At 40.6% G+C, this 24914-nt stretch overlaps 2 protein-coding genes across 3 annotated transcripts; both read left to right on the plus strand.

Annotated features, from left to right (window-relative positions):
* Positions 1–17150: 17150 nt before the first annotated feature.
* On the plus strand, positions 17151–20468 carry MPB2C (movement protein binding protein 2C). The gene is made up of 5 exons (XM_048118566.2): positions 17151–17484; positions 17567–17650; positions 18938–19246; positions 19725–19946; positions 20137–20468. The coding sequence occupies exons 1-5, from the start codon at positions 17263–17265 to the stop codon at positions 20287–20289; spliced, it is 990 nt and encodes a 329-aa protein (XP_047974523.1). The 5' UTR covers positions 17151–17262; the 3' UTR covers positions 20290–20468.
* Positions 20469–21152: 684 nt separating this feature from the next.
* ER-ANT1 (endoplasmic reticulum-adenine nucleotide transporter 1) lies at positions 21153–24487 on the plus strand. 2 transcript variants are annotated; one of them, XM_048117441.2, is made up of 4 exons: positions 21153–21293; positions 22308–22597; positions 23086–23457; positions 23856–24487. In XM_048117441.2, exons 2-4 carry the CDS (start codon positions 22340–22342, stop codon positions 24162–24164), a joined length of 939 nt encoding a protein of 312 aa, XP_047973398.1. In that variant the 5' UTR covers positions 21153–21293; positions 22308–22339; the 3' UTR covers positions 24165–24487. The 2 variants fall into 2 exon arrangements, with proteins under 2 accessions (XP_047973398.1, XP_088925482.1); XM_089069356.1 differs by lacking the exon at positions 21153–21293 and having other exon boundaries at positions 22268–22597.
* Positions 24488–24914: the final 427 nt, after the last annotated feature.

The raw sequence follows: 24914 nt of genomic DNA on the forward strand, positions 1-24914 counted from the left end.
GCTTTCGTTCTTGTTTGTTGTTGGATGTTTGGAGCTGAGATCTGTGTTTGTTGTTGGAGGTTGGGAATTTGCATATGAAGATGTTTGGATTTGTTGAATCTTGGTGTTTCGGAGTTGGAGTTTCGCATATTTAGTGCTTAATGTTTACGTTATGCATGATTATGGCTATTTACTTTCTGTTTCTGCATCCTTTAGGTCCAGTAGCGTAGATCTGTTAGTTTAGGCTTTAATTTCTCGTTTTAAGTCTAGATCTAAAGTTTGCTCTGTTTTCATGGTGTTTAAAACTCTGTTTTATCTGCTATTCTCGTTTGATTCCCGAAGAAGATGAAGTTGTTGGTAGTTAGAACCAGATCTGCTTTATGTCAGTACTTTTCTGCATGTACTTTACTTTTGCTGCATATCTGCTAGACCTGTCAGTACGATCTACTTTGTCTCTTTTACTTTTCTGCATGCTTTTCCAGACCCTGGTAGTTTAAGGAAATTTGTCTTGCTTTTCGCTTTATGCTTGTTTGCCCAAATTAGGAAAGTCTGTCTAGTTAAGTTTACCCCAACTGTCTTAGAACTTAAAAATATCTCACTTTCTCTGAGTCATGTATGTTCCGTACGCTTTCGTTTCTTAGACCCAATAGGTAGAGTAAAGTTATTCTGATCCTTTAGACCGAGTAGGTAGAGTAAAGTTCTCCTGATCTATTAGACCCAATAGGTAGAGTAAAGTTTCGCTTATCTCTCAGACCCAGTAGTTTTAAGTTCTCGACCCACAAAAATTGCGTGGCAGCAGCCAACCCCTTTCCTTTCCAAAACATCCTCAAATGCAGTTTCGTAACACCTGCTTCCTCGTGGGATCGATCCTTTACTTCCCCTATGATAGTTGTAGTATAGTGGGTTGAGGTTTTTGAAGGGACAGAGTGCACCCAACGACCCCTTTCTGATAGTTCCACGATCTTCTAGCCCCTGAAGTCTAGTCGAATCCTCTGGACCTGTTAGATCGAGTGACACATATCACAGTACAAACCTGCACTGCACTTCTAGGACCCTGTCAAAATGGCACCGTTGCCGGGGAACATGGTGTTATTAGTGTGCTTGCGAATGTTTTGGTGTAAATAATTTATTTAACATGTTTTCTTTTGTTTCTTTTTTCAGTTTATGAACAGGAGCTACCGGTTCGGACACTGGAACAACTCACCTGGTTGGAGAAGCGCCCAAACTAGTTGGCGGGTCAAGGAAACTATATTCCCAGATACCACCAGATCGGGGCTTACAACAGGGGATCCAGTTCACCTGAGTTCGGAGAGCGACGAGGAGTCAACTTCGTCAGTTAAGAAGGAACCAAAGTCAACCTTAGAAACAGAGGAGGAAAGCGTTGAGAGCATGGCCAATGCAGGCGATGACGACCCAGAGATCGGCTGGCTCACTGACCATTTAGATGGCGAGCCTGCCCAGGCCATTGTCTCTACCCAGCGCCAGAGGGCGATCGACATCAAAACTAATGTGCTGGGCATTCTCCCCACTTTCTCGGGTCGGAGGAATGAGTGCCCCTATGAGTTCCTCAATGAATTCAGTAAGCTTTGCAGCATTCAGAAGAGGCCCAACGATGCAACAGAGGAGGATTATCGATTACGCGCGATCCCGTTCGCGCTAAAGGGGGAGGCTAACACGTGGTTGTTAAGGCTGCCACCCGACTCAATCAATACGTGGAAAGACTTCAAGTTGGAGTTCTTGGATTAGTTCTTCCCTTCTAACAAAATGAATGCTCTCAAGAAGGAGATCCAAGAATGTAAGCAAGAATATGATGAATCGTTGAGTCAGTATTGGTCCAGGTTCAAGGGGTTGCTCGACGCTTGCCCAAACCACCGGATGATGGAAGCCGAAACCTACTATCTATTCTATGAAGGGGCGAAACCTGAGTCCAAAGATCTGATGAACACCGCTAGTGGAGGAAATTTCACCAAGAGGAAGGTGAGCGAGGCCCGAGAGATACTGGGAAGATTAATTGATGCAAAAAAGGCATACGATTCACCTCGTACCATTCTAAGGAGAGGGAATGCGGATGCAGTCACAGTGCAAAATGAAGAAAGGATGGATGCCCGAGTGGATGCAAGGATGGATGTCAGAATGGAGCAGCTCGAGAAAACTATCCTAACTGCCCTAGGGAATTCACCGGGTCCAACAGAGAAAGAAAAACAAGCACTGGGTTTAGAGGATGGTTACAATTATTGCTGATCTCAAGGAGGGATGGATTGTCCAGCCCATATAAATGCAGTAGGAAATTGGAACCAAAATAATCAAGGTAACAATTGGAACCAGTGGAGAATCAAAGAAGCTCCATGGAGGGACAATCCATGCTTCAGGTGGTCCGAAGGGAATCAAAACCCTCAACTCCAGATTACTAACTCGGAAGGAAACCAAGGAAACCAAGGGAACCAACCCAACTGGTCCGGAAGGAGTCAAGAGGGGCAAGGCAACTGGAATCAAGGAGTACAAGGTAATTGGAGCCAAGGAGGTCAAGGAAATCTATCCAGCTGGAACAATAGGAACCAAAATAACCAGGGAAGCTCATATGTACCCCCACACCAGAGGAACAACAACTATCAGGGGCCAGGGAATCAGTACAACAATAACCAAGGAGGTCAAGGAAACTTTCGCCCGCATCAAGAGGGTGGACCAAATCATGGTCAAGGGCCAAGTGGCAGTCAACAGAACACTTGGACCCAGAGGAATCTGGATGATATGGTCCATGACCTAGTGAATTCTCAACAACACATGCAAAACAACTTGGTGGCAAACAATGACGTGGTTCACAAACTCCAGGATGCTCAGCAGGAACACAAGGCCGCGATGGATCTGATGTCGAAGCAATTTCTCAGATCGCAACGTCCCTGAGCGACATGCGAGGGAATGAGGGAAGGATTCCAGCCTCAGTAAAGCCACCAGAAAGGGCAAACATTAGCCAGGTTACCCTGAGATCTGGGAAAGCATATGAAGGACCCAAGCTGAAGGAAAATGATGAAATGTCAGTGCCAAGGAGCGAAGAGGATATCCACCCGGTCCAGCAAAAAGAAGAAGTTAGAGTAGAGGATGATCTTCAAGCCGGTGACTTGGGAGGATCGTTACCTCGGATGGCAGACCCATTTTTCTTAGACCCAGAGCCTGAGGTAGAAATTGAAAAAGAAGAAGAAGGAGAGGCGGAAGAACCCTCTAAGGAAGATCCTACCAACACGATAAAGAGGGTGAAACCTTTTCCCTACAGAGGAGATGCCAAGAAGAAAAAGGACAACCCCGTGGATTTCATGGAGATCTTTGGAAAGCTGGAGATCAACCTCCCGTTCCTGGAGGCTTTGAAGCTTCCCCCGTTCAACAAATTCATTAAGGAATTCGTTGCAGGTAAGGCAAAATCTGACGGGAAGATCGTGATCGGGGAGAATGTATCTGCGGTAATTCAGAAAAGGATAATGCCTTCAAAGCAAACTGACTCAGGTATGTTTACCTTACCTATCACTATAGGAGGTGTCAGAATCGAGCATGCAATGTGTGATTTAGGTGCATCTATTAATGTGTTACCGCTTTCCATATACAAAAAACTGGTAGGAGCAAGAATGACTGATACGAAAGTGGTAATCCAACTAGCTGATAGATCATGCATTAGCCCTGAAGGAGTATTAGAAAATGTGATAGTAAAAGTTCATAATTTTTTATACCCTGCTGATTTTCATGTGATAAAGATGAGCGACAACGAAACAACTGAGTCTAGTGGCGTTCTTTTAGGGAGACCATTTATGAGGACCGCTAAGACTATAATCGATGTTTTTGATGGCACCATCTGTTTGGATTACAATGGGGGGAAATTCACTTTCAGCATTGATGAAGCTATGAGGAAACCACTAGACGTGGAAAACCTCCATTTTGTTGATGTCATTAACCCCCTGGTCCAGGAGTTTCTTGAGACCGAACTATTGCAGGAACAGGTGGACACCTCGGAAATGACTGAATCCATGAGGAAAGAAGTTGCAGGATGGTGTGAAGAAATTATGGGACAAGGGCTATCTGACGGAGAAATCACAAAGGCAATAATGGATTTCTGTGGTGAGGCAAGATCCCCTGGGTCAAAGGAATCAGTTCAACTGGCCAGTATGGAAAAGTTGCCAGAGTTGGACGAGTTAGTCAAGAAAGGTATGGAGAAAAATCCATTACCCCCTGAAGTACCCCCTCCAAAGAAGGAATTGAAGAATCTTCCTCCGGGTCTGAAGTATGCTTACCTAGGAGAAGGCGAATCTCTGTCTGTCATAATCAACAGCCTTCTGACCCAGGAGCAGGAAGTTAAACTATTAGAAGTGCTGGGGAGGAACCGGAAAGCAATAGGATGGACTTTGTCTGACCTAGTGGGGATCAGCCCCGACCTATGTATGCATCACATCCGTTTGGAAGAAGGAGCCAAAGCATACCGAGATCCACAAAGAAAACTCACCCCCAATATGAGGGAGGAAGTCTTAAAGGAAATATTGAAGCTGCTGGCCCTGGGGATCATTTACTCTATTCCCGATAGTGAATGGGTGAGTCCTGTCCACATGGTGCCGAAGAAATCAGGAATACAAGTAGTCAAGAATGACCGCAACGAGCTTGTGCCCACAAGGTTAGTCACGGGATGGAGAATGTGCATAGACTACAGGAAACTCAACGCAGCCACACGCAAGGATCATTTCCCACTACCCTTCATCGACCAAATGCTGGAGAGGTTGGCGGGAAAACAATACTTCTGCTTTCTAGATGGTTACAGTGGGTATTTTCAAATCTATGTCAACCCAGAGGATCAGGAGAAGACCACATTTACCTGCCCCTTTGGAACGTATGCCTACCGGAGAATGCCTTTTGGTCTATGCAACGCACCTGGGACATTTCAGAGATGCATGATGAGCATTTTCTCAGATTTGCTGGAAGATTGCATAGAAATTTTTATGGATGATTTCACCGTCTATGGAGATTCTTTCGAGGCTTGCCTGGGGCACCTAGATGTTGTTTTGGAGAGATGCAGGAAGAAGAACCTGGTGCTAAACTACGAGAAGTGCCACTTCATGGTCAAGGAGGGGATAGTGCTGGGACATGTTGTATCAGAGAGGGGCATCGAGGTGGATCAAGCAAAGGTGGAAGTCATCTCTAAGCTTCCATACCCAACGAATCAGAAGGAAATTCGTGGATTCTTGGGACATGCAGGGTTCTACCGAAGGTTCATAAAAGACTTCGCGAAAATTGCCCAGCCCCTAACACGACTTTTGCAGAATGATGTGGAGTTTAAATTTGATGATAAATGTGAAGAAGCCTTCCAGCTACTCAAAGATCGTTTGGTCACAGCCCCGATAATCCGCTCGCCCAACTAGGATTACCCCTTCGAGGTAATGTGCGATGCGAGTGATTTTGCCATAGGAGCAGTTTTAGGCCAGAGAATCGAAGGAAAAAGTTATGTCATATTTTATGCCTCGAAGACTCTCAACCAGGCCCAGAAGAACTATGACACCACCGAGAAGGAGATGCTGGCTGTGGTGTACTCATTTGAAAAATTTCGGCCATATCTACTGGGGTCGAAAGCCATAGTGTTCACTGACCATGCAGCCATTAAGTATCTTCTAGCCAAGAAGGAATCAAAGCCAAGGCTAATCCGATGGGTGATGCTATTACAAGAGTTCGATTGGGAAGTCAGAGATAAGAGAGGGACCGAGAATAGAGTGGCTGACCATTTAAGCAGAATTACCCAGGGAAAAGATGAAGAAGCCGTCCCTGATGCTTTTCCAGAGGAGCACTTGTACTACTTAGGGGAATCCACTAGACCAATCAGATGGGTAGCAGTGTTAGCATTAACTGGGCCCGAGGAGTCAGAGAAACGGAAAGGCAAGCTGAATGACGAGCCTTGGTTCGCTGACCTGGCGAATTATTTGGTCACTGGAGAATTACCTACCGCACAAGAAATCACTAGGGCCCAGAGGATGAAGATTAAAAGCGATTCCAAGTACTACTTTTGGGATGACCCATACCTCTGGAAGATGGGTCCAGATCAAGTAATAAGAAGGTGTATTCCAGAGTGGGAACAAAGAGACGTGCTAAACCATTGCCATGCACTAGCGTGTGGTGGACATTTCGGCCCAAGAAAAACGGCGAGAAAAGTTCTGGATAGCGGTTTCTACTGGCCTTCGCTGAATAGAGATGCTTATGAGTTCTGCCAGAACTGCAGTAGGTGCCAACTGACCGGAGGGATTTCTATGAGAGATGAGATGCCACAGACTCCAATAATAGTTTGCGAGATCTTTGATGTTTGGGGCATGGACATCATGGGCCCATTCCCATCTTCGTATGGAAATACGTACATATTGGTTGTTGTAGATTATGTGTCCAAGTGGATCGAGGCCAAAGCTACAAGTTCAAGCGACGCGAAGGAAGTCTCAAGATTCCTAAAGGCCAATATATTCAACCGGTATGGCGTGCCCCGAGCGATCATCTCAGACCAAGGGACTCACTTCTGTAATAGGACGATTGAAGCGCTGATGAGAAAGTATGGAGTCCACCATCGGTTATCTACTCCGTATCACCCCCAGTCCAATGGGCAGGCTGAAATCTCGAATCGAGAAATAAAGGGCATCCTAGAGAAAACAGTGAATACGTCGAGAAAGGACTGGAGCAAACGTCTAGACGATGCTCTCTGGGCCTACAGAACTGCTTACAAGACACCAATAGGAATGTCACCCTATAGATTGGTATTTGGAAAAATGTGCCACCTGCCCGTGGAGATAGAGCACAAAGCATACTGGGCAGTCAAGGAAATGAACATGAAGGTTCATGCATGTGAGGAAGAGAGGAAGATGCAACTGCAGGAACTGGAGGAATTGAGGATGGAGTCATATGACTCAGCCATGTGGTATAAGGAGAGGACCAAACTCTGGCACGATAAAAACCTCCGGGTCAAGGAGCTGCAGGTTGGGCAGAAAGTACTCCTTTTTCAATCAAAGCTCAAGCTCATGCCTGGGAAGCTGAAGTCAAAATGGATAGGGCCTTACACAATCGTTGGCATTCGACCGCATGGAGCAGTGGAAATTCAGGGAGTCAATGCTAACTCTGTTCCGTTCCTTGTTAATGGTCATAGAGTGAAAGTGTTTAGGGATAGTTCGGAGTTGTGTGAAGTGGAAGAAATTCCACTCCACACACCTTCAACTATTGCCTAGTAAGCCATGTTTAAATATCCTTCGGGAATTACTGGGTCAGGTAGATAGAGTAAAGTTTTCGATCAGATGACTGGACCAGTTAATTCCCAAGAATATTTAAACATTTAGGTGTAAATAACATGATAAAGTTTTTTTTATGAAAATACAAAAAAAATTATATACTTCTAAAACCCAAAAAGATTTTTGAAAATTCTGATCGTCTGTGGAAATGCACAAGTGTGAAAGGCTCGTCTCTTTGACCCAGACGTTCAGCAAATTTCGTTATTTTTTTACTAAGTGTTTCGGATTACCAGGTCAGAGGGAAGTGAGGAAAATCAGGGGGAAGTTTGAATTTTGGATTTTAAAAAGCTGGCGAGGCGTACGGTTGCTCGCGTCAGAGACGCGACCGTTCGCCTGTAGCCAATCATAATATTCCTTTTTTCTATTTTATTTCCTTTTCCTTTTCTTTTCCTTTTAATTATCTTATTTTCCTTTTATTTTCTTTTTCCAAAAATTATTTCCCTAAGAAAACTAATTAACCTTCCCCTCCCAAAAATTATTTTCTCATAACTCACCATTCCCAAACTTTTTTTCTCTCTCTGCAGATCCGAGAAACATCAAACCCACCGCCATTAATCACCGCCGTTAGCCACCACCACAAAGACACCGCCGTAAACCACCACAGTAGATAAAGATGCAGGGAAATCCATCGGTGCGCACAGCCCGCGGGAAAAACCCACCAAAGAAAAAGACCACAAAGAAGGTGACGGAGGCGACGAGTTCGGCTCCCATGGCAGAGAAAACACCCACGCCGCCACCCGAAGAAAACCCCACCCCACCGGAACTGCCACCGCAGCCCATACCGACTGTAGTGCAACCACAGCAAAACACGGGACAAGAAAACCCCGCCGAGGCAAAATCCGAAGAAGTAGAACCGGATCCCGAGGAAGTCATAGAAGAATTCATGAGGAAGTACGGGAAGGGGCCGAAGGCGAGCAAATTCTTCGCAAAAATGTCGGAGGCATGCCGAAAACAAGAAGAGGTAATTCCTGCCCTAACCCCACTTACAATTCCACCAAGACCACACACATTAATCGAAACACCCACCGCACAAGCCTTACCCACGCACAACGAAAACCCCCAAATTTTACCGGAAACCCTAACCCAAGAGACGAACCCCCCACATACAAGTCCTCAAAAAGAAACTGAGCCCCATGCCGAACCCTCTGTAAATAAAGAAGAAACTGGAAAGGAGGAGGGTGATAGGATGGAGACGGAGGAATCGGAGAAAGAAGAGGGAGGGGGTAGTCTAGGTGAGCAAGAAGATACACCGGATGTAGAGGCCGCTGGGTCAGGGGATGGAAGGGAACAGGAGGAGGGTAGAGATGGTGGGGAGAGTGATAGAACAGAGGAAGTGGGTCAAGAAGAAACAGGGGAGGTGGAAGCGAGTGAAGAACAGGGTATGGAGGAGACTGAGGATGATGGGAAGGGTAGTGAAGGTGGCGTAGGTGAAGAAGGTGAGACGGGTGTTGACAAGGAGGCTGAGAAAGAAGGTGAGAGTGTTGATGAGGAAGTTGCTGTTGAGGAGACCGAGAAGGAAGTTGAAAATGAGGAGGAAGGAAGAGAAGGCGATGAGCAAGATGCCGAGAATGTTTGTGAAGAAATCGAGACTGACATCGTCGTGGTGGACGATACGACTACTGATGAACAAGTAACTCCGACGGATGAGAGGATGACGAGGAGGCAATCCCGTCTGAACAGAAAGCAAGTGGATGAGGCAGAGGCAGGCAGATCCAAGCGCCTGAGGCTGGAGGACATAGAGGAGACTGAGGAAGGTATTCCCCCGGTCCAGGAGACTGTGGCAGCTGAGAAGGAGATCTCTCCAGAGGCTATGGAGACGAGATACGAGGCTGAGAGGAAAAGGAAGGGGAAGCACACTGCTAAGCCCCAGCAGAAGAAATCTCGCCCCGCGAACACCACTGTGGTGATTAGCGAGGCAGAGGCGATCCGTATGCCGTTTGCCCATCCAACAGACAAAGAGGAGGCTGAGATACCAGCCGTGGAAGAGAGCCCGTTTGAGACGATGGAGGTCCTTGTGACCAAGAGGTTGTTGGAAGCCATGGTCCAGTTTGAGGACCCAAAGCTGCAGAAGGCATGTGATGGCCGAGCCACGAATGGAAAATCGGCGAAGTCCGGAAAGAAGTTGTGCCTCTCGAACCTGGAGGAACTAGGAGTGGAGAAGAAGTTCATCTCCTACTTCAAAAGCATCGGGTTTGAGTGGCTTCTCAACCACAGCAATGCGGAGGTGCCGGTGGCTCTGGCCAAGGAGTTCTTCACGTCATTCAAGTTCAAACAATCTACGAATCTCGATGCGGACACAATCTCCTTCAGGATATTCAACGAGGAGATGGAAATGAGTATAAGGGAGTGGTCGTTGAGACTGGGACTACTGACACCTGAGGAGGAGGAGGAAGGAGCGTGGAATGAGAGAGAGATCGGCGCGCCCAAGAATACAGCTGGCTTCGATGCTGAGGAGGCCTGGAGGATGGTTGCCCACAAGAAGGTGGCCAAGTTCAAGACAAGCGCATCGAAGGGGATGAACATCACTGACCCTGTACTCCGATTGGCACAAGTATATATCAGGTACAATCTCTTGGGTCAAGTGGGTGCAACCCTCACTACTCCAGAGCTGTATTTCATGTGGTGCATGCTGAACAATGTGAAGGTCCACCTCGGGTACTGGACTGCCTATGCGTGCCAGAGAGTCAGAACTCACTCCGACCGCCATCTCTACACGTGCAACTTGCTGGGAGCATACCTCCAGAGAAACGTGTCAATGAAGATAGCCAACTCGGTCATCAACCTGCCAGTGTGTAGCGACCCAGGATACTTTGATCTCCCGTTCTTCTTCAACAAAGGACTGACTATAATGAAGGATGGCGCGTTGAGATTTTACGAAGTAGGGAAGGGTGATGGAGTAAAGATAAAGACAGAGAAGGTAGATGATGAAGGCGAAGAGAAGGTGGCAGACGAAGGGTGGCGAACGAGAATGGAGGAGACGATGTTGAAGCTGGGAGCAAATACGGTGCAGCAACAAGAGATCTTGCTGAAGCTGCACCAAGAGGCGGTGGCTCAGAGGGAGATGATGGCCGCGCAAGCTGACAAGATGGCCCAGGCCGTGGAGACAATGATGAAAATGGTCACTGTGGTTGACCAAAAGATCCTCCGGGCCCAGCAGCAGCGCATGCCTCCCAAGTTGCCCACAGAATCTAGGCAGCTGACCCCAGGAGTCACCCCAGAGAAGCCAGTCCCCAGCACCCAAGGAATGCCACCAGAGAAGAAGAGAAAGGACAGTGAGACCACAACCAGCGTACCAGTGAAGAAGGATACCCCCAGGCCAGGGGAACAGAAGGCCAAGAAGGATGATGAACCCAAGCCCAGCCAGAAGAAAGCAAAGACGATGCCCAAGAAGTCTGGTCCCACGGGGGACCAGAGCCAGAATTGACCCCCCCCCCAACTAAGTAATTTTAAATTTCAGTTTTTTTATGTCTTTTTATGTTCTAGTTCATTTTTTTTACAAAGCATGCCGTTTTTTTTATGTGTCTGTGAGTATGTGTTAGCTAACTTCTCCCACTTAGCCCGATGCTCGGTCTAAGTGTGAGAAGTTTGTTTTTTATATAGCATGCTTTGGTGTCTGTTAATTTGTGTACCTTCTCCCACTTAGCCCGATGCTCGGTCTAAGTGTGAGAAGTTTGTTTTTTTAATATGTGTTTTGTGAGTCTGTTAGGTGTCGCACTAACTTAGCCCTGTTTTCCACTTCACAAAAAATGCTTGGGGACAAGCATGGTGAAGTGGGAGGGGGGAGGGAGTTAGTACAAGTTAGTGTCAATTATATGTGTCTGTTTACTAGGTCTAGGAGTTAGTAGTAGTTAGTTAGTAGGAAATTATGTGTTTATGCATAACCGGTGAATAGAAAGCAAAGCCCCCTTAGTGAGAGTGATTGAAGAGAGAATGCATGTCAACTTTGATGCCTTTTTCCTTAATAAATCAAAATCGGTTTGGATGAAGTAAGGACGAAAGAATATGCCTCGACTAATCTAGCTGTGAAGCCCTCCACAAAAGTGAGTTATAAGCCTTAAACACTTCATACTAACACAAAATGAGAGGGCTGCCACTTGATGCTTAGGGAAAGAACTTAGAAGGAGAAAATTTTTGGTGATAAAAGTAACCTCTCGGGCCTAGGGGAAGGGTACTGGAGGTATAAGCTGGACGAAGTCCAGGGTCTAAAAAGGGAGGAATAAACTGGAACGAGGTCCAGATTAAAAAATAAAAATAAAAAATGGAGTTATAAGCTGGACGAAGTCCAGGAGGGAAGGAGAAAATTATAATAAGAGCTAAGACAGGGGAACTATCTGACCCGAGGCATCAGTGGTATGGCATATAAAGAGCGAACGATCCTAACATCCCTGGTGAGGAATGAGTGATCGAGCGAATCCAACAGTTAGTGAAGTTAGGGGCTATCTTGACGAACTGACAAGCCGATTAGATAGAAGAAGGGAAGGGGAAGATTCGGAGACTGTAGGTTCTTGAATTGACCTTAATCTTGTGTGGATGGCTGCTAGAAAATAAACCAGTTTATGCAATTATATGTTTATGTGTTGATATGTGTTTTTATCTGTTTTCTTTGTCTAAGTCCTTAGCGTCTAGGTCTAGTAGTCTGAGTCTTTTTCTTTTTTTTAGTAGAGTCGGTTAAAGGGAAACCATGCATTGAAACGTGCCTTATTCCTTTTTCTTGTCTTCATACTTGAGGGCAAGTATGGTTTAAGTGTGAGCAGTTTGATAAGGCTCGTTTCATGCATCGGTTTAGGGTTAAAATTCTGTGCATTTGGGGCGCTAATGTGCGTTATTGAGTTCAGGTGCGTAGTAAATCTGTCGGACCCAGGAGTTGTTGTTACCTGACCTGACAGATGCAAAAGAGATGAAATTGAAGCAAAAATCAGAAGTCGTCGTTCAGACCTGGGAGAATCAAAAGTTGGCGACAGGAGCAGAATGGAGCGAGAGCAAATTATTTTAAAGATTCTTACTCAAGGGCATGAGCGTAAAATCACCAGAGGGGATACCCTAGGGATCAGAGCCTCACATATATAAAGAGCTCAACCTTGAAGAAGAAGCGAATCCGTGAACAGCCACATCTACGCTCTCCTAGCTCTAGTTCTAGTTCTCCACTTCAAATTTTTATCTTCGACTGCTGCGCGCTTGGACATGGAGGATTCTGGCCACTGTGGTTCTCATCGTCATCGTTGTTATTTTGCTGTGTAACACCGCCTTGTGGAGGCGAAGAAACAATTTCATTTGCTTTCGTTTAGTACCTTGTTGATTTTTAAGTTTCGCAACTCTAGCTTCTTACTTTGATCTGCTGGATTCAGACTTATTTATAGTTATTATGGAAGTTTATGTTTGCTTTTGGTCGAATATCTCTGAGTTTATGTTCATCTCTTGTTTTTAGCTTTCGTTCTTGTTTGTTGTTGGATGTTTGGAGCTGAGATCTGTGTTTGTTGTTGGAGGTTGGGAATTTGCATATGAAGATGTTTGGATTTGTTGAATCTTGGTGTTTCGGAGTTGGAGTTTCGCATATTTGGTGCTTAATGTTTACGTTATGTATGATTATGGCTATTTACTTTCTGTTTCTGCATCCTTTAGGTCCAGTAGCGTAGATCTGTTAGTTTATGCTTTAATTTCTCGTTTTAAGTCTAGATCTAAAGTTTGCTCTGTTTTCATGGTGTTTAAAACTCTGTTTTATCTGCTATTCTCGTTTGATTCCCGAAGAAGATGAAGTTGTTGGTAGTTAGAACCAGATCTGCTTTATGTCAGTACTTTTCTGCATGTACTTTACTTTTTCTGCATATCTGCTAGACCTGTCAGTACGATCTACTTTGTCTCTTTTACTTTTCTGCATGCTTTTCCAGACCCTGGTAGTTTAAGGAAATTTGTCTTGCTTTTCGCTTTATGCTTATTTGCCCAAATTAGGAAAGTCTGTCTAGTTAAGTTTACCCCAGCTGTCTTAGAACTTAAAAATATCTCACTTTCTCTGAGTCATGTATGTTCTGTACGCTTTCGTTTCTTAGACCCAATAGGTAGAGTAAAGTTCTTCTGATCCTTTAGACCGAGTAGGTAGAGTAAAGTTCTCCTGATCTATTAGACCCAATAGGTAGAGTAAAGTTTCGCTTATCTCTCAGACCCAGTAGTTTTAAGTTCTCGACCCACAAAAATTGCGTGGCAGCAGCCAACCCCTTTCCTTTCCAAAACATCCTCAAATGCAGTTTCGTAACACCTGCTTCCTCGTGGGATCGATCCTTTACTTCCCTGTGCTAGTTGTAGTATAGTGGGTTGGGGTTTTTGAAGGGACAGAGTGCACCCAACGACCCCTTTCTGATAGTTCCACGATCTTCTAGCTCCTGAAGTCTAGTCGAATCCTCTGGACCTGTTAGATCGAGTGACACATATCACAGTACAAACCTGCACTGCACTTCTAGTACCCTGTCAAGAAGTAACTAAGCATATAAGTTTGGAAAATATTATCTTAAAATCCATTTATAATTTATAAAAGATTAATTTATTGTATGTTCTCTTCTCAAACTTATACAAATATGAAAAAGTTCAACTATTCAAACTCATTTAGAATTTATATACTCATGTTTATTCAAATTAATCTAGATTAGTCTTTACCAAAAAATAGATTAAACTCAGATTAGTAATTCACATTTTATAATGTTAAGTGTGATTTAACTAGTTTTTCTTATGTTGTATATAAGATATCTTAATGTTATGTGACAGAGATATAATTTGAATCACTTTGTGAATACAAATTAAACAAGGATACATTGCAAATAACTAATTTATTTGATGAAGACTAATTATAATATGACCAAGCAAGCCCAACAGCAACATTTGTTGGGCTTGCAAGAAAGAAACCATTAAATCTAATTATTTGGGCTCTATTATACAATTAAAGTAATGGTAGGATATTTCACACAAGCATTATGGGAAACAACTATCAAAATTTAAATTCAAGTGATTTTGAAATATTAACTTAATTAACACTATTGTACTACTCCATTTGTTAAAAATAGTGATGGATGGCCTATAGTTCAAATCAAACTAAAGCCTTAATTTCTTAATAAAATTGAATGTGATGTGATGCCACACTAGTCAAATATTGATTATATCTTGAAGCAATAGCTCACCAAACATTTTACGATATAATATAATCATTTCCAAAAATGTACTTTCTGTTTAGTACAGTGCTATATTAATTTTAATGTCACTACTTACTAGTATATCATAAACAATAAAAAAAATTCTCGATAAATCACTAAATTTGATCGATTTATAATCAGTGTCGCACTTTAAAAATTAATTGATTACTCCCTCCGTCCCCCATTAAGAGTCACACTTTTCCATTTCGGTCCGTCCCCAATTAAGAGTCACACTTCATTTTTACCATAAATAGTAAGTAGGTCCCACATTCTACTAACTCAATTCACTCACATTTTATTATAAAACCAATATAAAAAAATGGGTCCCACATTCCACTAACTTTTTTCAACCAATTTTTCTTTACATTTCTTAAAACCTGTGCCCGGTCAAAGAGTGACTCCTAATAAGGGACGGAGGGAGTATATCATAGCTTGGATTTTCAATTGCCTCATAGCAAAAAAAATCTATACTAGTACTATTTTTTATGTATAGTTGTCTTTAGACATTTTTCTACTATAGTGTCTAAAGATTGACTTACAATGCAAGAAAAATTGCTAAAGGCGTAGTACTACACATAAAAATGAAGATTGTGAATGACATGATATTTGGCAATGTAATAATTAAAAAATATCAAAATTATGATAAAGTCGATATTTTTAAAAGTTAAGATATTAATAAGAAATTGACCAATTTTAATTATCGTACTCCCTCCGTCTCATAAATAATATCTCACTTTCATTTTTAATTTGTCCCATTAAAAATGTCACATTTTCATTTTTAGAAAAAGGTCTCTCTCATAATAATATAACTATTATATTTTCTCTTTTCACTTAACACACAAAATAAAACTTTCTAAAATATCGTGTCGTCCCACAAGTGTGATGATGTGTAATTTTCGAGTTCAAATATCAAGTGTAGGTTCACGCAAGTTTAATTAAAATAACTCTAATATTACAACGATACTGCAAGAATACAACGTCGAATGTAGTACTTCGAGTGTCGATCCACAGGGAAGACAAAGATTATTTAATTCTAAAGCAAACAAAACACATAATAAAAAGTAATTTTGTTTGAAGATTTTGATTTCAAGATCATGCAAAAACAATTAAAAGAAATAAACGAGCAAGACGAATCAAGAGAAGAGATTGCTACTCCAAACATTCACGGATAAAACAGTGATTTATTCTAATATTCAATTCTACCTTATGAATTACGGGACTACAAAAATCAATTCACGATGCTAGCATTGAACATGCTTGACATACAATAGTTTAAGAATAGTTGAACACATATTCTATAAACTAACATCCATTAATCTACGAATCCTACGGATGCGCGAGACTCAAAGATCAATTACTATTAGCACATGAAATCCATTATCAAATTATCATCTAAACAATTCTAATTGATAATTCATTACCACAAAGATCGATCTTATTCAAAGTTGAAGAGACATTTAAATAAGAATTAAGAGATGCACCAAAAGTAGTAGATTCAAGCAATAAAAATGTGATAACGACGATCATAAGATAAAGAAGAACATAGAATAAATCACACGAACAAATTATCCGATTACATGTTTGGAGCAACACTAGATTTTTAGCCAAACATTATTGAACTAGGAAGTATGAAAAAGAGATGTAAAACCATAGAAACCATGGAGAAATTGACGATGAATTGTTTTAATAATCTCCCAAGCACCTACGGCACTTATTCCTCCAAATTGCTTTCTTCCAAAGTTAAACTCCTCTTTTCCCCTTCTTCCAGATTCGCCGCCTACCAATCACTCCAATTGAATTCTCAATTCTTGTGAATGAAATTGCTACCCCCCGAATCCGTCTCTACAATTCATTCTCCTTTCTTTTCCCCCAAAGCAAACCGCCCCAGCAGTCCGGAAAAAGAAACTGCCGCAAGAAAACTGCTGATTTGCGTTAAAATTACTCTACCCGGCCCGGTGGATTTTGAAGCTAAAAAATCACCCGGCCGGGTGACATAAAATCTGCACTTTCTGGACTCCTTACGCCTTGAAGAAGTGGCCCGGGCGGGTGGTTGCTGCTGTTGCGTGAAACGGCAGCTGTTCGGAGCATTGTGCACTCCCAGCGAGTCTCCGGCGAAGTTCTAACCTCCACGCTGCTGCTCTGAGTCCCCTTTCACCAAATTCTTCGACTTTTCTCCCTATATGAGTGTTTACAAATTGAGAAACTCATTCACAATACACGTACATGAATTGAACCTTTGAAAATTACGAACATTGAAAGAATATACTTTTGCTTATAATGTGTTTAATATAATGCTTCAAAGAGGTTTCCTTATGATGGAACTAAATAAAACCACACACAGCTTGAGGATAAAAACATTGAATATTTAATTTGCATCATGTGACATCTTTTGTGGACGGGAAATATGTGTTAACTTGAGTCTCCGTTCATTTCTCTATTTTGAAAAATCCATGTATCTCAAATCTGTCATGCTGTTTCTCCAATTAAAAATATATATTTTTCTCTAACAGATAATTAAATACAATATTACAATCCGACTATTCAATTAATACCAATTGATATCTCATGATTGAAAAGGAAAATCTTTACCAATTAATGATGTAATTAATAATACCAAATATTTTAAAGTTTAAGTGATGGTATATTCAAAAAATATATACTATAAATAAAATATTCCCGCGGTGGATAAATTATTTTGGTTAAAGATTTTTAGCCCCAAAAAAGAAATTCAAAATTAAAGCCTTCGCTTTCAAAGTTCTGAGCTTCATCTTCTGCTTGAAGCGAGAGGAAATTCAACTGATCGATCGATCTCCATTTCGAAATCAATGGAGGGGAGGATGTACGAATCTCAGCCGCAGCATTTGTTGGATTTGCACGACACCACTGGTTTCGGCGCGGACCCCAAGTCATGGCTCTCCGGCGACGACCTCAGCCGCACCTTCTCCTCTCTCTCCGCCGCCGCAGCCGCCTCCTCCGCCACCGGAGGCGTCGATCCGGTGCTCTTCAACGACCTCGTGGAGATGGTCCCTCTCGTCCAGTCGCTAATTGTAACAAACCACGCCTATTTCACTTTGTTCCTCTTTTTTTGGTGTTGTTGTTGCTAATTTGATGTTTTTTTTGCAACGGTAGGATCAGAAATCGAATTCATCGTTTACACGGCGGGGTTCTGTGGTCTACACAAAGAGGCCTTCTAGAGAAGCCCTCTATAAAAAGGTGAAATACTCCCACTCTACTGTGTGTGTGTGTACTTGCAGTAGCTGTGCCTTTTGTTGAATTTGCTAATTGAATTGCTTGTAAATTGAAGCAATTTCAAATTCAGTATGTATTAAGTTTGAACAGTATGAATTTCCAAATACTTACCCACAAAATGGAAGTTTGTTTGACTGTATTAGCTAAAATTAGTAGGTTGCTTAACTAAGTAAGTGGAATCTATATGAGAATCCATTCATATTTTGGAAAATCCAGCTACTTAGTACTCATGTCTCAGTGAATTAGCTAAAATTATTTGGTTGCTTAACTAAGTGGAATCTATATGAGCATCTTTTCATATTCTGTATAAAACCAGCTACTTAGTAGTTAGTACTCATGTCTCTGTGAATTTGTTATCAGTGTGATTTTAGCAGCTTCGACCCTTTTACTGCATCCGTGTTGGGGTAGGCAATGTGGTGTGGGAGACTTCTTAGTTTTCGATGCAGTGCTTTTCGTGGCAAGAAGAGTTATGACTTAACTTATATACTACTCCATACTAGTACTTTGTTATGGAATGACTGATTTATTGGTATCATTTTATATCCAAACTATACTTCTTGATGCTAGATGGTTGGTGTTGTTTAAGACATAGCTTTTTGGATGTAGATGCTCGGTGGTTGGTATCCTTATTTAGTACTCCTAGTATTTGTTAAGATGTGACGACTATGAAACTCTTATACTCCTCGAAGCTGAGGTGGTGCAGATGCCATATCTCCCGTAAAAATGGAAATGGGGGGAAAACTAGCAAAGGAAGGAATGAACCACCAAAAACAAGAACATATAAAGGAAATAAAGAAAAAAGAAAGTAACAAAATGTTGAGTTTGTAGTTGTTTAGATGCTAGCAAAGTAGTTTTGACAGTGCTATTGGCTGCTACAGGCACAGTTGGAAGAGATAAAAGAAATAAGAAGAACAAGATAAAAATCTGGAGAAAAAACATTCAGGGAAGATAAAAGGAAAAAATAAAGAGTGGAGGGAAAAATTTAAAGGAAAAAGATGAAAAGAAATACTGGAAAGAAAATAGAAAAAACAGTAGTAATATCTATTTTTCTTTTGGCTTCTACCGAAAAAGAACAACAAGGTTTTCCACTATTCTGATGGACTTCAGTGCTTGAATAAACATAAGAAACTTCTGAGATTCAGTATCTAACTATTTCTGGAAGTGAACTTAGATCTTCTGCACATTTTTTCCTTATTGACTATGATTTCGCCTAAAGAATAAATTATTTGCTGGTGTTTATATATGTTGCAGAGTCTTCCTACAAAAAAACCCAGGGACCAGGGAGACAGGAATGCAGCCAACAGCCAAGACACGGAAGACTTATCAGTTTCCTCAAGGTCGATGCTCTCTGAAAAGGATAGAGAAGAACTGGTGGCATTGAGGGACCAAGTAGAGGATCTAAAGAGGCAGTTATCAGAAAAAGATGAACTTTTGGAATCAGCGGAACATGTAAAGAATGAGATGGCTTCAGTTCAGACCAAATATGAGGAACTTAAAAGTGAGGCTGCAGAAAAGGACTCACTACTTAAGTCCACTCAACTCCAGCTTTCTGATGCAAAGGTATGGCCTTTGTTATAAGTTATAAAGTTACTGTTAACAGATATAGTATATTATTGTGTTCTGAACCTTGCTGAGTTTATTTATTGGAACTGGTTTTCCAAATTATCTTTCGTTATGGTGTCTTGGATGGCTGTTCATTAACCCTACACTCTCTCTTCTTTCTGGCTTCACGATATTCATCAGATTACTGTATACCTCTAGTAATTTTCAATCATATATATGGAATTGAAAGAATGAAGAAAATTAGCAGCATATAATGATACTTCATCCTTCCCATGATAAATACCAACTTCTTGATTTCTATTTAACTCGAGCTTCTTCATGGAAGTTGAGTGCGATTAGGTTAACATCATAAAATGTGATATGCCTGTAGCATGCTTGCTCTCAATATCCCTCTTTCTCACTCTGAATCTTCTGTAACAAAATTGATTTTTTGTTCTTTTATTTTTGAATTCTGGGGGGAAATTTCTTTTCGCAGGTTAAGCTTGCCGACAAACAAGCAGCTTTGGAGAAGTTACAATGGGAGGCAATGACTTCCATCAAGAAAGTGGAGAGGCTCCAGGAAGATTTAGACAAGGTGCAAGGGGAGATATCATCTTTTATGTTATTAATCGAAGGCTTGACAAGGAACGATTCAGCCATTTCTCCTGGAGACTATGAGGTCGACTTCCTCTATCCTATTGATCAGAATCATGAAAGTGTAAGTCAATCATCACTATGAACTTTGAACTAGAAACTAAGTTTCTTCTTACAGCACTTTAGATGCACTCGTGTTGCTTTCTGTTTTACTCTCTCCCACATTAGCGATTTGAGTCGCTATGTCTGTAGGTTATGAATTATGATGCCGATTTCTGCCATATCAACGATAATCTTCTCATATAATTTTGCAGGATGATGAAATGGATATGCAGGAACTGGAAGATGCAAGGGCAGCTTATATCACTGCTGTGGCAGCTATGAAAGAATTGCGAAACGAAGAATCTATTTTGGCTGCCGCGAGAGCAAGGTTTCATCTGCAGTCACTAGTGTCTCAACAATCTTAATATATCTAAATGAGTGATGATATTTATATTGAATATATATTTCAAGAAACTGTATTGCTGTATGTTGAGATGGTACTGTAATTGAACAGTACATGGTTTTGTTATTTTTTTCTCAAATGAAGAAGTGATTGTAATAGCACACTTCTTCCACCTATTTATTAAGTTGGCAATATTTAATATCTTGACTATTTCACTTTATCATTCTTTCATGGTGGATAAACTAATCGTATATACTCCATAATTTTAATAGTTAACTCTTGGATGTATTCATAAATTTTCTATAATTACAAATTAATGTGTACAAGTTTTGCTAATAACTCGAAATTAATAAAGTAAAATTAGTTAAATTAAAAATAAATTATGTAATTAATTAGTTTATAATTATAGAGAGACTACGAGCTATAAACAACCCAATACACAGTTGCTTAATACTCCCTTACCAATGTGAGTGAGAGCCAATGTGAGTGAGATGTGTTAGTGAAGGAAAGTTATGTGAATTAATTGTATATAGAGAGAGTATTATCCGAAACTAAATTGATCCGACATTATTCAAAAATAATTTTGTTACGAAAATGACGAGACTAATCCTAGTATAGTTTCAAAATTAAATTTCAAATCCAATATATCCAGCTAAATAACAACATTCTCAGAATTCAATATCATTAAATTCATCAAAAGATTCAAAACCACGATTTTTTTTTAAAAAAAAGATGAAAATGGGAATTTTTAAGTGATTAGTACACGATGTTATGTCATCGACATTATCTTTTAAATAAAATAATAATAAAATATCCAAGAAATATTGAAATGAGGCGCGAATTCGAGCAATAAAATAAGTGTACACTTTTTATTTTATTTTTCATTTTTCATTTTTCATTCTCCATTTGTTTTTATATGACAAAACCACAAAGAATCAAAAGATAATGCAAAACTGGAAAAACGCACAAAATTTGAAGCTTGAAGAATCGACGAACAGAATCTACTTCGCAGGCCCTTTGCCCCAAGTAAAAATCCTCTCCTTCCATATTGCTTTTCAATTTGTATTTTGTGTTCCTGTTCATGTATATGCAGTTTTTTCAATTCTGATTTTAAGCTTCTATTTTACGAAATCATGGATGTTCTTCCGGTAATAATTGATGGATTTTTCAATGGTGAATCTGCTAATTGGATTAGGATATGAAGTGTTACTAATGGATTTGTGTAGCTATTTGATTTCGCTCGTGAGTTTCGCAAACAAATTTTATTGTTTCTGAGTAACGGAGGAATAAGCTAATTACATAGCTGTATTGTTGAAATGGCGTCAGCTTTAGATAGTTTGCGATCTGTTTTTTAGTATTTAGTAAAACTCTAGATAAACTCGGGGCGTCGGGCTTGAGATCTTTTGCAATCTGTTTGTTATCTGATTTCTTCTAATGTTGGAGTAGGAATGCAATTTTGGTTTCAATTTTCCCCAACGATGCTGAAAACCTTGAAATTTGGAGCTTTCCAATGCTAATGTTTCGATTCTGTCGACTTTTACAAATATAATCGTTGATTGCACTTTTGTTGATTTACACGTGTTCCTATTATTTTTTAAAGATTTTAGATTCAATTAGCAACCCCTCAAATTTCTAAGTGTACATACACTATTGATTCCACCATGTTATGAGATGAAAAAGCATTTACGTAGAATTGGCCGTACTAGTGTTTGAACGCTGTCCTCAGGAGATCTAATATCCTATATGCTCTCCAATCGTATTACGACCCTCCTTTGTGTTACCTTGTCTTAGTTTCTTGGTGCAGTGAAGAGATCCATTTTCTTTGTATTGGATGTTGATTACACTTCAAAGCAGACAATTCACTTGTTTCTTCTGCTTGAGATATTTGCCACCTTTCAGTTTTGGAGTATCAAGTCACTATGCCACCACAGTTTAAGGAATTTCTTATTCCTTTTCTTCAATTCTACATTTACGTAGAATTGACCGAGAAAGTAGAAAGCTATACATGTGTAGTTATGATGTGTGCTTGTGTTTTCTCAGGGCTGAAACCACAAAGGGGGGAAGGGTCTGCTATGGCGAAAAAGTCAGAGAAGTTCTCAGTAGATTTCGTCCTAGGAGGGACTGCAGCTATAACAGCAAAATCTGCTGCTGCACCGATTGAGAGAGTGAAGCTTTTGCTGCAGAACCAAGGAGAGTTAGTGAAGAGAGGACAGCTTCAAAGACCTTATGGGGGTGTTGGTAATTGCTTCAAGAGGGTCTACAGGGAGGAAGGTGTCTTGTCCTTCTGGAGGGGTAATCAGGCCAACGTTATAAGATATTTCCCCACACAGGTATGCTTTTACTTCCTTTTTTCAATAGAAAGGTACTATAATATTAGTTTATGGTGTTGTTTCTGTTTTTGTAGTATTTGGAAAGCTCTGGTACACTTTTCTTTAATGAATGAAATTATAACACTGCTAATTGTTTCATGTTGGTAAAACATGTAGTATATTATTAAAGAATCTGGAATTTTCTTTAATTGGCCTCCAGTTAGGTGTTCTAAATTTTGCAGTGAATGAATCATTAAGTGTTTTTTGGATTCCTTGGGGACAATTTCTTCCACTGGATTGTTCTATTCTTGAATAACTCCCAGTTAATATCCTTTGTTTAAAAGTGCATTCAGATTTTTATGTAATCATCCCTCTCTACCCGTTTTGCATTAATCATTTGCGTATATGCAAACTGTTTGGTTTCAGCCTTGCCTGTTTTTTAGGTTAAGAAAACTTGTGTGTTAAAAATTCGTAAGAAAAATTAATGTCTTTATCCTAAATTTATGCAGGCCTTCAACTTTGCATTTAAAGGCTACTTCAAAGGCCTGTTTGGATGCTCAAAAGAGAAAGATGGTTACTTAAAGTGGTTTGCTGGAAATGTTGCTTCGGGGAGTGCTGCAGGAGCTACCACTTCTTTGTTTCTTTATCACCTAGATTATGCAAGGACTAGATTGGCCACAGATGCTAGGGAGTGCCGTATCAATGGGAAACACCAATTTAATGGGCTATTGGATGTTTATCGTAAAACCTTGTCAAGTGATGGAATGCCAGGTCTCTATCGAGGATTTGGGGTTTCGATATTGGGAATTACTCTTTATCGTGGAATGTATTTTGGGATCTATGACACCATGAAACCTATAGTTTTGGTTGGACCTTTTCAGGTCAGTGAAGCTTACGTGTACTTGAATTTCTTCTTGGTGGCATTTGATTGCTTTATATTAAGAATGATTAATATGAAGATACTTGTTTCTTCTGTCATCTATGGAGTTTGAGATAAAAATCTCCGAAGTTTTCTGTATACATGATTCTGTTTTTATGTTAGTGAAACTTTCTCTTTTTGCCGAACATTTTTAATTTGAATAAATAATCAAATGACCCAAAACCGTTGCTGGAATTGGAGAAGGTCACTCCACTTAATTTCAGTGAGTTATGTGCTAAAAGCATTAACTTGTCTGAACAATATATTTTGAGCTGTAATATGTATTTATAAATTCCTTGCTTTACTTTGGTTCTTATAAACTGGTTCAACTAAGAACTGAACATAATCCGAACATTGCAGGACAATTTTGTTGCTAGCTTCTTCTTGGGTTGGAGTATCACCACTGTTTCTGGGGTATGTGCATACCCATTTGACACTCTACGGCGGAGAATGATGCTCACGTCTGGACAATCAGCCAAGTACCATAGCGCCAGGCAAGCGTTTGTTGAAATTGTTCGGGTTGAAGGTTTTTCAGCACTGTATAGAGGAGTCACAGCGAACATGCTACTAGGTGTTGCTGGGGCTGGAGTACTTGCTGGATATGATAAGCTGTACAGAATTGTAAATAGACCTAAGTATAGCCTCAGCTCTCAGAAAGCCTTCAAATGAACCCCATATCTCTTATAGTAATTAATTCTCACCAGTGTTACTCAACTTGGAGGCCGTTGTTGAAAATATGTTGGTAGTTACAAAAGTTGAGCACAATACGTTGGATGCAGCTCTCGCCATTGGATTTTTGATTGGAAGCAGGATTTATCTCCTTGACTGCTCCCTATTACGATAACTTGGTTCATTATTGCTGAAGCATAGATGAATATAGCATGTAGCGATTCCCTGGGAAATCTTTGTTTTCTATGTATAGTCTTATGATGCAAAAGAAAATTGATTTGTCCAGCCATTATTTGTTTATCTTCAGTTCTCTAATTCTCTTATTCCATTGTGTGGACGTTATACTGTAGGATGCTCTTTTAACTGTGGCATACGATATTTAAATTGCAAAACCATTCCTCCCTTTTTCTTTTGCAATTTTGCATGTTTGCAGTTTGAATTTCCATACTACAGCATGCATGGTGCAGACACTTTCACAATATGAAAATGGCACTGCTATTTATCTTTCTATTGTTACACACTCTTAATTATTGACTGATACCGATGGCATGGTGTGTTTACAGGCGTGGACCTAGAGGGTTCACAGCTTATGAATAGCTCAACAGCTTGGAGATAACTTCAAGTTGTTTATCTCTATCCTTAAAGCATATTTGGTAGATTAGATAACTCATCTAGGGATGGAATTCTATGAACAAAAATGTCATTTTTGATCATAGAGTTCCATTGACATTTTTGTTCATAGAATTCCAT

The sequence above is a fragment of the Salvia hispanica genome, chromosome 3 (genome assembly GCF_029641045.1).
Source record: "Salvia hispanica isolate PSC_SH4W2 chromosome 3, Shi_PSC_v1, whole genome shotgun sequence".
In the NCBI taxonomy this organism is placed as follows: Eukaryota; Viridiplantae; Streptophyta; class Magnoliopsida; order Lamiales; family Lamiaceae; genus Salvia; species Salvia hispanica.

Coding starts and splice junctions, on each gene's coding strand:
- ER-ANT1 (XM_089069356.1), top strand. CDS start 22,283: ATGATGTGTGCTTGTGTTTTCTCAGGGCTGAAACCACAAAGGGGGGAA. Junction 22,598..23,085: donor TAAGATATTTCCCCACACAG/GTATGCTTTTAC, acceptor AAATTTATGCAG/GCCTTCAACTTTGCATTTAA. Junction 23,458..23,855: donor TTTTGGTTGGACCTTTTCAG/GTCAGTGAAGCT, acceptor CGAACATTGCAG/GACAATTTTGTTGCTAGCTT.
- MPB2C (XM_048118566.2), top strand. CDS start 17,263: ATGGAGGGGAGGATGTACGAATCTCAGCCGCAGCATTTGTTGGATTTG. Junction 17,651..18,937: donor GAGAAGCCCTCTATAAAAAG/GTGAAATACTCC, acceptor TATATGTTGCAG/AGTCTTCCTACAAAAAAACC. Junction 19,247..19,724: donor TCCAGCTTTCTGATGCAAAG/GTATGGCCTTTG, acceptor TTCTTTTCGCAG/GTTAAGCTTGCCGACAAACA.